This window comes from Schistosoma haematobium, chromosome 1 (assembly GCF_000699445.3).
Source record: "Schistosoma haematobium chromosome 1, whole genome shotgun sequence".
In the NCBI taxonomy this organism is placed as follows: Eukaryota; Metazoa; Platyhelminthes; class Trematoda; order Strigeidida; family Schistosomatidae; genus Schistosoma; species Schistosoma haematobium.
Window position 1 is genome coordinate 45,456,747 of NC_067196.1, and position 12,625 is coordinate 45,469,371.

The window sequence follows — 12,625 nt, forward strand, 5'->3', positions numbered from 1 at the left end:
TCGACGTTCAATTTGTCGAATTTGAGATTAGCTTAAAATCCATAATTGCATTATGTTTTTTAGGTTTTTCTGTCGTCTCAAGGTGGTACAAATCAATTGGATGATTTTGTATTCACACTTATTTGCAAGTGTCCCCCTGAAATAACTGACATTCTGCTGTCTACTTTAAATCGATATATCGTTAGTTTTCCTTCAAACACTGAAGAAAAGAAAAGAAAATTTTCAGATGACACTTTGCCGGCGGATACACCAAATAATTCTGCATTTTTGAAGCAGTGTGATTATCCTAACTCAGTAGAAATGACATTAGCGGCCGCTCGGTTTATTCGCTCTGTAGCTCGAATATACGCTAGTTTGTCTTTGGAATTGGCTCCTGACCAAAAGAAGAAAAGGCGAGTAAAATGCTTTTAGTATTTTAATTAAAACTCAGTTTATTACCTCCTAATTCTGTATTTTGCATTTTGAGCTCATTGTATATACTCCAGATTTGGTATATCGTCTAACTTTTTTTAATTTTAGCCGTTTGGGTTTGGCTCAACCAACGCTTTTGGATCTTTGTCGACATGTATTCAGCAGTTTGGCTCCAATTGCTATTAATGAATTGCCCGTACTCGCAGCTAGTCTTCTTGTACCTATCCGTACGGGCACTGTGCGTCCATGTGCACCCTTTTCATTCACATCTCAGTCGAGTGAAGTTGCCTCGGTAATTTCTTTCAGATTAATTTAGTTGTTTAGGAGAATCTGTTAGCTCATGCTTATTTAAAGTGATTATATATATATATATATATATATATATATATATATATATATATATATATATATATATATATAATTACTATTTTCATATTTCAATTCTTACCTCACAGTTGGGTGTTCAACATTTTCATTCTCTTTTTTATGTAAAATAATAAAGTCGTTTTCTTTATTTCTAAGGGACTTGAATTGTTAATTAATGCTGAAAGGAATAACTTTACGCGCCAGCAATTGCTTTCTTCTAGTGAAGCTACGAAAACCGATGATCTATCCAACAAAGGCATACAAAGATCCATGAGCATCGATGATGGATATAGGGTAATCGATATCGTTTAATCGTTTGATTTAAGATTTTGTTACTTCTGTCTCATGAACACCACATATTCAATTCGGGCTAGCTATTTTGGACGCTAATACTCTTTATCAGACATAATTTGTTTATTTTCTCTTAATGTCGTTATAATATTGCAGTGCTCGTTATGACACGCTTTGCAGTTATTAAGACTGTCTAAAATCTTCATAGGATAGTGAAGATTTTAAAATCCGCATATATTTTTGTTTAGATAATAGTTATAGTTAATCCATTCCTCAGTGTTATTTTTAAGTTTATAATTATCAATATAAGTTAAATGGCCTTACACCAGATGATTGATTAAATGCGTAGTTTCTGTAGGATGATTTCAAGGGTAATAATTTTTGTCAGCCATTTTATTTGTTATTAAAAGTGGGAATATACACGATTGCTCTCATCGTTTATTAATGTGCTTCTTGTTGGATGAAAACCTGGTTACATTAATAAGACTGGTAGATTTATGTAGTTTCCTACATTCAAAACACCTTTTTCTTATAGTAACGTTGATTTTATCTCTTTTATTTATGTATATGTGCTAAGTTGAAATTATTTTCTTTATTATAGCATCATCACTCGAGCTTCAATATACAACCATCTTATCGTAGCGTTTCAGAATCTGTTACAGTTCCTTCTATGCGTCACCACACTGTTATATCCACATTAAATGTCGAGTTATCTTCGCCACATGTTGTTACTTCGGATACTTTGGAACCTGATGCTACTAAGTATACTCATGCAGAGTCAAACACGGAAGTTGCATCTCCCACCACAGTCACACCTTCAATACATGATCCTTCATTACTTACTCTTCAAATGCAATCCACTATCACTGATATAGAAACTAGTGTTTCTGAACACGCGCTAACAGTTAGTTCTACTATCTTTGATGCTTTAATATAATTTGCCATACATATTACACTTAAATGTGATGTAACAGATGTTCTAAAATATTTTCTTTCTTAGGTATACTACGATAATGATATCATGGCTCACGCCCCAGAATGTAGGACCAGATTAACACTAGATAATACTTTATCCAACAGTTAGTTACAAGCAATCACTCTCAATGAGTTCGGAGTACAAATCGGTGAGAGGAAAGGAAATCAAATATTTAATAGTCATTAGGTTAAATGCCTGTTTGTCTACTCTCCAACGGCCAATCATATTTTATTTTCGCTAGCACATATCAAAATGTTATTTGCTAATCAAATTTTTACGGGGAATTTTTAAATCGTAATAACATGACGTATCATGTACAACTAACCTATATTTTTATACAGAATTTATTTGATCGTTTCTGCGATTATAATAATTGGTCCCAACTTTTGACCAAACGTTAGTTAACTTGTTTAACGTCAAGATTTAGGTATATTTCGCTGTTAAGTTCAAGGTTACAATTTTCTATTATTTCATACATTTTTCATCATTCTAAACATTTTCGTATAAACTTTGTATCATATTTAACTCACCAGGTAATGACTTCAACCGCTGATGCATCCACTGCTTCAACCAGATTAGAACCAAATAACTCGTCCGTTCACTTTCCTCCAGTTGCTTCAAATGTTTCAGATGGCTGCTCTTTGAATTTTGTCTTTACTCCGAATTTTTCTGCCAGTAGCTGTCCGGACTCCATTTTCCAGATTCAATCTTCTGGAGAATCTCATACTTCCCCCACTTATGAATCTCTTGATGACAATGTTGTTGATAACGAGGCTACTGCAAGAAGAATTGGAGATGCGAAAGTGACTCATAATGAGGCTGTTGATTCTGGAACTTGGTCTTATCCACGACGTGAGGAACCGGGATATCAGTCGCATATGTTCCCTCTGGTGCCTGATGATAATACAGTGAATGACTCACGCGATAGCGAGATAGCATTTCCTAGTGGCTCTAGACGTCGTGTAACTGAATCCGATAACAATAGTTTTTGTAAACGCAGACGAACCATCGACCCAGAAATTTCTTCTCCCGAGTCAAAGGATGATACCATTCAGATCGATTCTCATATAAGTTACCCACTGTCACCATCAGCTCAAGATGAACTTCCTTTGTCTCTTCTCGATACTGATGCAACCGTTAGCCAAACAAGCAGTACAGCTGTTACACTAGGAAGCACTACAGATTTGGATATCAGATCAGAATTATCATCTAATCTGAATGTTGAACTTCACCCAACATCTAGTTTTTCGACAAATGTAGTAACTTCTGAATTGGTTAGTTGCTACGTTTTGTTATTGTACTGAATGTACTATGCTTTTTACCCCACAAATAGATGTACAATTATTTCACCACTAATTTGAGACGTGTAGCTAAGCCAAACGGAAATACATTCGTATTTCTGCATTTTAATGTGTTTATGCAAACTTTCTTGTATTAATAAGTGTAAATAATAAGATGTTTTATTTTTGTGCTAAAGAATTGAGAAGTTAATTATTTTCCCGTTACTCACTCATATTTTATTTTGCATATTTTCACTTACTAAGCACCAGTGCGCTTCTGAAGTATCTAATCATCAGCAGGAAGAAATTGGATTTAGTAGACTGCTCAATTCTGACGTTGATCTCTATCAGTCATCATTGTCTATTCAAGAGGGACCTTTACCCGGGCGAACTGGTGATGCAGCTAATGGACCGCAAAATAATATCGGTTTTTCTGTTTCCGAACAGTCTAACGCTTTCCAGGCCGAAGATGTATCTGATGGTCAAGCTTCAGATTATGATGAGTATGATGAACAAGATGATGGTGAAGATCATGAGGACGACGATGATGAAAATGAAACAGAAGATGAAGATGGTGACCAAGATGTTTACGGTGAAGGTGACCAACTTATAGAAGGGGAAGATGATGAAGAAGATGAGGATGATGAGGACGATTCTTCTCATCACAGTGATGTAAGCTGGTTGACGTTTTAACCTAGTTTGAAATTGCCCATCATTTAAGAATGAAATGTTTTTCTTTGTCTGCCCATGTTAATGTCTGGGGTAAAAGATGGTCTAAACCCGTTCTGTTTGGCAAGTATAGTCTAGGAAAATTTTTGGTTACCTGTATTTTCATCCCATGCATTCTTAATTTCTATATTTGCAGGAATCAAGTGCAGACGCTGGAAGTCGATCAACTTCTCCCACTTGGGTTTCATGGCCAAGGACGTCTATATTTTCTCGCTTAAGTTCACGAGCGGTCTCACAGAGTTCGGAATCCATAGCTACTACTACAAATACCACAGATGTCCTAAACAGCAATCGGGACAACACCAACGAGCTAAATACTGTTACAACAGGTCAAAGTTTGACCAATCTAACTTCCGTCACTCTTCAAGGGCGCAACACCTCGAGTTTACTGTCAGGTCGTCGGTCTGTTCAGTCAGTTATCAGTTTACTGAATACATCAACATCTTCTGCGACACCGACTTTAGTCATTTCAAGTACAGGAAATGTAAGCAATACACCTGCATCTAGTGAAACTGTTGTCACAAACGCTACAAGCTCTGTTACTACTCCAGCTGTTTCTACAAATGTAAGTTATCATACTAATTAGTTTTTACTTTTGATTACTGTTATATCTTTACATAGTAATCCTCTTGAATTAATATATTAAAGCGTTAACTACTTATTCCATTTTGTTTTATAGGTGGGGTGTATCATGACAACACAGGTATACTTGTGTCGTACATTCGCTTGTCTTTTGCGAGTAACTGCTGATCTTCTCTCTGAAATTCAAGGGGAATTTAGTCCTTTTTCAGGTCCCCTGCGGCGTTGTACATCAGTACCTACTAGTATTGGTCTTCCGTTGACTGTTTATGACCAGCAACGCCGTTTGCCCATATATTGCACGTCCAGTATAGTGGCTACTTCTACAACGTCAGCTAACAATCAACCTCATGCTCTTGTATTAACTCCAAGTAACACCTTGTCTTCTATTGCTCGTCCGGACTCAAGCTCTACAGAACAGTCATCAGGTATTCGAGGTCGTTTAATAAGGTCGTGTACAACAGCCGTTTCATTGGCAAGTGGTCGAGCTAATGCAATAAAAGTGGGTTCAGATTCGCACTGTGTTCAACTTGTAGCATCTGTTGGTGCAGCTTTGATTCCAGTTTGGCAATGGATAACCATGGCCATGGATAATCTTGAGGCTCAATTGCGCTTTTCGGCTTCTTGGAATGCATACTTCCCCAACAAAAATGCTTTGAAAAGTCAATCGAAAATTCCTGAGAACCAAGATGGTAACTTTCTCAATTTTCTTCGTTTCTATAACCTAGCTATTGTTTGATATAATCGTGCTTTGTAGGTCTATTATTCTTTACCATTAAAAGCTATTCTGAATGCGTTCTATTTTGTTTATTTTCAGGTGTTAGCTCAGTTCGTGATATCCCGGTTTCCTTGGTGAGTTTTTTATGTTGTGGTGATGATAATATTGTATTTTCACTATTATTATGTACGTGATAATAAAACTTGGAATTTAAGAAAAAGATCGAACAAAAGGCCCATCAAATCAGCATACTTCATATCGACGAAACAAGAGAAAATAAATAGACTAAAAGAACAAAGAAATAGGAATAATAAATAATGTCAATTGGAGTTTTAAACTAAACCTAAGAAATATAGTTCAAAATATAACGAATGAAAACAGTATTAGTGATAATCAAGTTAATTTTCATTACACCTCTCACAGACAGCTTCCAATAGTAAATCAATATGTAGGGAATTTTTTGATAATTGTTTGTTGAGTTATTTCTAATTATTGAATACAATTGCTTTTTGTTGAGTCTGTGTAATGTCTGAATAAAACATTTATAATTCCTTATTCTGTTAGGTTTTTTTTTAAACTAGTAAATCCCGTTTTCTAAATGTTATTTTATTTGCTCTTTATTAATGTCTAATATAGTCCTCACAAGTCAATAATGAAACAAATAACAGACGTGGACATGCTTCAACTTTTTACTCTAGAAGACCTACTGCTGTTGCCAACACTTCATCGTCATCCACAACAACTAATGCACGATTGTCCTCAAATGACCCTATAACTGTTAATAGTTCTATAGATAGTGTTGCAGTGGTTCTTGGGCAACGACAAGACTTCTTGGCCTATTTATTTTCTATAATGCGTACCTCAGGTGGTGATCATGGTGATAGCGTACCTTTTATTGATCCTCAAGTGAACAAACATCTTGCCTATATTTTAGATGCATTGTTATACTTCTTCCGTGTTTTTGAATCTTCCTGGCCATCTGGTATTACAAGACAGTTAAATTCAACGTTACCTGATCCGACCGTTCGTTTCAAATTAAATGATGTACAGCAAGAGTGTACTGAAGAAATCGCAGAGGTATGCATTTCGTTTTAATATTAAATTCTTTTGTCTATTATCTATGTATAATTAATAAATTAAATCTTTTATTGTGATCATAATTTTTCTTAATATTTAACACGTATTCATTTTTCTTAATCTTTCATATGATCTTTTTACTGATTGATTTGATTATAGCAAGAACAACTGACGTAGTAGAATAAAATAGATTCATTATATTTTGTGGTTTCTAATCAGCTGCTTACAACCAAAATACAATAATATTAATCACTAAAAGTCAGGCTACAAACATAATTATTCCCATGACTCTAATGGTTATTTCTTACTTCTTATGTGATCTGTACCCGGTCAAATTTGCTTTAAGGGTTACATAACTTATAACATTAATATCTGATTCTTAAATAACTTTGTTTCTATGTTTTTAGTTTTATTCTGGAGCGTTCTTATATTCAACCTATAAATGTTCATATTATTTAGCAAATAAATATCACTTATAATTCTTTCATACTTGTTTTTCTGTTCTGCATTAATCTGCGCTGATGAGAACATTTCCGATATTATGATATAAAGCTGATTTTAGTGATTAATATCATTATGTTTATGTTGTATGCAGCTGATGAGAAACCACAAAATATAATGAATTTAAATTACTCTGCTACATTAGTTGTTCTTGCTTAAGTTAAATTTCTTAGTCTTTTTAAAATGTTCATTGTATTATACTTGTTCTCTTAATTCCTTATCATTTAGTCATCAACCTCATCTGTTCTTCGCACCACTCAATTGTCTCATGAAAAAACTCCAGATGTCAAAAATGGTATGCAATATTTACCTATTTTCCTTCTACTTTTATTTACCTTCTTATTTATATAATTATTTAATAATTTTGCGCGGGGAATATTTTTTGAATAAAGTGGACTGTATAGTCACATTTCTCTTTATATTTATCTAGATTAGGTTGTCAGTAGAAGTACTTACGTCAGTGTGTTAGTTATTATCGACAACTTAATTTTTTTTCTATAGTATTCTTATGTCGACTATTGCTAACACTGACTCATCACGCATATAGCAGCGTGTGGGCCTCAGTTCTCGAGTCAAATAGATCCCCCATTCACCTCACGGGTTCCACAAGATTGTGAATGGGAGGCGAGCTCTGTGCTGTAATTGATACTTTAGTTGTCTGCGGTTCATATGAACTGAAATAAATTAATCATGTTTTTTCCTCTATGTTTACACTTAGGCAATAAGAAAATAACATATTGACAGCTATAGTACAGGTTCCTGCTTGATTTCACTGTATAATGTTTGTGTCACCGAACGATGAAATTGTTTATAGGTACTCTTTTCCTTATTAACCACATCTAAGTTTGGGGCATCCTTATAGTTCATATTTCGGTTTGTGCATTATTCAAATTATATCCTTGATTTTTTGTAGTCATTAATTAATTAATAATATTTACAGCGACAAGCTGGCGTATACTAAAATACTTGTGAACGTGAGCATTGCATACATTGAACTGAATAAAATCTAGTCTTATGATTTTATCTGTTCAGGTTTTTGGGATTTTGTGACATGCATATACTAACGACATTGTGTAATGTGAAAGATGTGGTCGTTGATATTTGACCACAAATATTCAGTGTTTCGATATAAATTATGATTCATATTTGATTGTTATTAGTCCCACATCAGATTTTTTTTACTTCAATCTACCATAGTTTTTACAGCTAACCAGGTTACTCAACGGAACGATCCATTTTTCCGTCGTTCAGAAAGCATTTTGTCTTTATCAGGTCTTGGTCCCGATTTACTAGATGCACCGTTATCAGAGTCTTTACCTTTGGCATTGCAACCACAATTGTTACAACCCACCTCTGGAAGAGCTGAACTATTTGGATGTGATCGGTAAGTGATTAGTTTTATTCTTGAGCTAGTTTACTGAAACATAGTGTCCTAATGTCGTGCTATGCATTCTTTTTTACTTAATAATGATCTTTCTGTTTTCTCAGATTTTTACCCATGATGTCTGCAACTCATGTTTCCAGCAGCCGAAAGAATGATCATATTCCAATACACATGAATGCGATGTCAAGTACTTGGGGGGAAAGAATCTGTGGTAGTAATATCACGGAAATTCCGTTCATCAACGAGAGCGATAATTCAGAGTTTCTGAACCCTGATACACAACAATGTAAGTGCTTTCGAAGTTACATTTTTTGTGTCTATCACTATAAATAATCTGATTATATATATATATATATATATATATATATATATATATATATATATATATATATATATATATATATATATATATATATATATATATATATATTTTACTAAAATTAAGCCTTTTGAACTCTTCATTTAGTGTTGACAGGGGCTAAGTTCCTGGATTCCGTTGGACATTCTGCTACACTCCTTTCACGGTGGTGCTCAGCTCTGGAATTTTTCGGACGTCACTTCACTCCTGATGTAGGAGCTGAAAACGGAAGTTATATATTTGAACTTGGTGGATTTTCAGCAAAAGAAGGTAGATTTCGGAAACAAATGGAACGTTTGCGTAATGTGTCTCGCAAGGATTTGGTTTTGGAGGTAATTTTACTTAGTTTATTTTTCTTATCATTCTGCTATTTTTTAGTTTCTCTACTATCTTATGGTCACTGCTTTCATGTATGAATGCATTGATGATAAGATCATTCCCATTATTCGAACTATCAGGAGCTCTGTAGACACATCCAAAGAGTAGACTATGATTCAGGGTTTTGATGATGAAATATTGGAGCTACAGATCATAATCTTATTATATTCTAAAATTTGCTGTCTTTGTTTTCTTCAATATCGTCAGCCCCACCCCACAATATTTCTTTCAAAACTACAGTTTATCCGTATTACTCTCAGCCATCAAACGTTTATCGTTATTTTGCATAATTCATCTTTTAGTTATTGTTTAGTTGATTTTATGTTCATTTTCTCCTTTAATGACAGGTTGAACGGGAACGTGGTCCATTGATTTTAAACACTATCAAACTACTGAACATGGAATACGCTAAACGTCAATCTCAGACACCATTAACTACATCAAATGGATCATTGTATAGTGCAAATAATTTTCCCCTACAGTATACTAGTTCGAGCAGTCATCAACGAGATTCACCGTCAACGCGTCAAAATGCAAATACTAACCAAGTTGCTATTGCTCTTCTTCTGGGCACTACTACGGATTCTCCGTTACTAGGGACATTATTTGGTGCTAGTCCAGTAACTCCGACTTCGGTCACCTCAAATTCAGTCGTTTCTGGACAACAACCAATACTGTCATGTCGACGCATTAAAGTAACTTTTAAAGATGAACCTGGTGAAGGTAGCGGTGTTGCTAGGTCATTCTTTACGGCTTTTTCAGAAGCAGTCTTATCTCAAGAACCCTTGCCTAACTTGAATTTACTTCTTCAAAATAATTCGTCAAATTCTTTGGGTGAGTCAGTTATTTTCCACTTGAGAACTTTGCCTAAACATTTTTGTAGAAAAGTATCTTTTAAGGTTCGATGCTGATGTTTAATTTCATTTCGATTTATCTAGGTAATCAACAACCGAATTTCCATCGTCATTATACTGTGTTGAGTCGTTCTCAATCAAACAATTCTGCAAATAGGCCAACTGCAGTCTTAGTTCAATCAACAACTTCTAGTATATTTCTGTCTACTCAATCTATAACAAGTAGCTCTAACAATACTCATTCTCCGACTTTACTATCTAGCTCACTAAACAATGGGCTAAGTGGACATCAACCAGTACCTTTAACTACACCAACAACCATTCAGTCGTCTATTTCCTTTTGTCCATATCAAATTCAACCTCGGCTGCATACGTTTACAATTGGGTCACGTGGGAGATCAAGTGCTTGGCGACGATCTGGAGGACTATCTACAAATGCTCCTCCATTTTATCCGTCTGCAGCTCAGGCAGCATTCTCCTCATCTGATTTATCACCAGCCGGTTCTAATTCTCGAACAACCTCTCGTAACCCGTCACCAGCTAGGCATTCTGATACTTCTAATATTTCTCATATTTCAGTTGGAAATGTCTCTGGTACAGAAGTTCCCTCATCTAGAGTCCTGGATTCTTGTGCTTCATTACAACTTTTAAACTCGAATACGAATATTTCATTAGGTTAGTTGGCGTACAATAATCTCAATTATTATGTCTATCGTTAAACCCTTGCAACGTTCAAACAGATCATTACAAAATTTTAATTTTAGAACTCCCGCCCTGGAACTTAATTTCTAATCCAGTTAAGTTTTTGTACTTTTTTCTGAAATGGCGAATAGACCTGTTTTAAATAAACGAATCAATAATCTAACCCAGTTTTTCATTACTGACATGAAGATAAAATTATGCTACAAGCCAACAACATAAAAATATTGACTTTAATATCCTGTCTTACCGTAAAAACTGTCGTCTGGCCTCACACATTGTCTGCAACTAATAGCTAACATATCTGTTGATAATTTGTGTTTACTAATTCGATCTCTCACACTTCATGTTGTTTAATCTATATGATCATACAAATTCTGATTCAACGGGACACCAGAGGTGGGATATACAAATGAAGTAATAAAGTTATGAAGAAATAGGAGAGAAAAGGGGCGTATTAGTATTTAGTAACTGAACAAGAATAATGTTCCGTGAGCGTCCCATTTCAGCTAAAAAGACAAGACAATTTTTAACCTTTTACAACCAGACTAACTTCACAATGGGGTCAAATATGGTCTAGTTTGTTGTAAGCTGCTCTAGTTCGTACTCAAAGTAGATTATAAATAAATAATATATTTGTAATATTCCAATGAGTAGAAAAATTAGATTTTCTGACGTTTCGTGAGTTAGTGCAAACCACTTCTTCAGAGAATAAATAAATAACCAAATCAAAATTAATTTAAGCTTAAATAGTAAAAAATCTAATTTTTCTACTCATGGGGATATTACAAATATATTATTTATTTATAACAATTTACCCAATGCTCAATTTATTCGAAATTATCAAGTCAAACCGTGGTAATGATACCTATAAAAGTAGATTAGTCTTTTTGGACTATTTGTACACGAGTAGTAAATGAAAAGGTAATAAAAGTTGCGTCAGTCTTCACGAAACTTGATAGCCTTTTAGGAAGTCCTGAAAAGAATACTCTAATCAATAATAAATTTTGAAAACACACAAAGTAATATTTAACAACAGAAACCATCCTCTTGTTGCAGATATGTTCTCGAATCTCGTGAGCCAATATTGAAATCCGAATAACTCTAGTTATCGGATAGTTAATCATTTTAAAAAATGCGAAATATCAGGTACAGATTAACATCAATCATTGTCTCACTACCTCACCCATCGTCAATTTTTATTACTTGTATTCTGTGAACTTGTTTTTCTCGAGCAGTTTATTATCAGGATCACATTCTTTGATATTATATTTTACTGATATTTCATTCTTTAAATTAATTATGCATCTATCGAGCTCTTAGTACCTTAGTGATAGATGCTACACATTAATAACATGTAAGATAAAGTGCTGTTTCCACTTCCTGTTATTGTTTTTAACGTGTTAAAGTTGCTTATTTTCAAAACATTGTTTATCTTACAGTTATATAACTCTTCTTTATAATTTAGGATTGAGTCCAAACAGAACTCAAGATCCATCTGATAATATCAGCAGAAATATTTTACTAGTCAATTACGAACCATCTAACTCGATTCAGTCTTCTGAAAGTAATAACCCTGTCTGTGCCAGGCATGATCTAGCGAATGGAAGATCCGTGGGAGGTAGACTGTTTACACGTATTCAATCCCTAGTGAGGAATGAACACTTAACTGCACGAATCACTGGAATGCTTCTTGAATTACCGTCATCAGAACACTCAGTTTTATTAACAAATGAAGAAGCTTTATGTAATCGTGTTGATGAAGCAAGGGCCTTAATAGCAATGTCGGATACAAATGATCAGAAGTAAGTTGTTTGTGTTTTCTACTTAAAGATGTTGCATTTTCAGTTAGTCAAATGTGTTTCCACTTGCTCCAAATTCAAATTTCGACATTAACGAAATTTTCTGCGGATTTACCGCCCATCTTGATTTGTGGATATTATTTTGTTTTCGGTAACTAAATAAACTAAAGAAATAAACATTTATGTTAGGACTCAATGACTAGTTTGAATTTTTCCCATTTT

The 12,625-nt window shown here is 34.3% G+C and overlaps 1 protein-coding gene across 1 annotated transcript in view; it reads left to right on the plus strand.

Annotated features, from left to right (window-relative positions):
* Positions 1–12,625, plus strand: part of UBR5 (E3 ubiquitin-protein ligase ubr5) — a gene marked incomplete at both ends in the record, with an annotated part of 36,467 nt that overhangs the window by 20,534 nt on the left and 3,308 nt on the right. Inside the window, 17 exons of the mRNA XM_051218498.1 lie at positions 64–392; positions 520–703; positions 934–1,071; positions 1,670–1,972; positions 2,578–3,318; positions 3,589–3,996; positions 4,190–4,618; positions 4,733–5,324; positions 5,450–5,484; positions 5,987–6,427; positions 7,157–7,223; positions 8,126–8,312; positions 8,417–8,598; positions 8,779–9,002; positions 9,396–9,882; positions 9,987–10,577; positions 12,070–12,406. Of these exons, the coding sequence (XP_051074210.1) occupies positions 64–392; positions 520–703; positions 934–1,071; positions 1,670–1,972; positions 2,578–3,318; positions 3,589–3,996; positions 4,190–4,618; positions 4,733–5,324; positions 5,450–5,484; positions 5,987–6,427; positions 7,157–7,223; positions 8,126–8,312; positions 8,417–8,598; positions 8,779–9,002; positions 9,396–9,882; positions 9,987–10,577; positions 12,070–12,406 (5,675 nt within the window). The remainder of the gene's footprint in view (positions 1–63; positions 393–519; positions 704–933; positions 1,072–1,669; positions 1,973–2,577; positions 3,319–3,588; positions 3,997–4,189; positions 4,619–4,732; positions 5,325–5,449; positions 5,485–5,986; positions 6,428–7,156; positions 7,224–8,125; positions 8,313–8,416; positions 8,599–8,778; positions 9,003–9,395; positions 9,883–9,986; positions 10,578–12,069; positions 12,407–12,625) is intronic.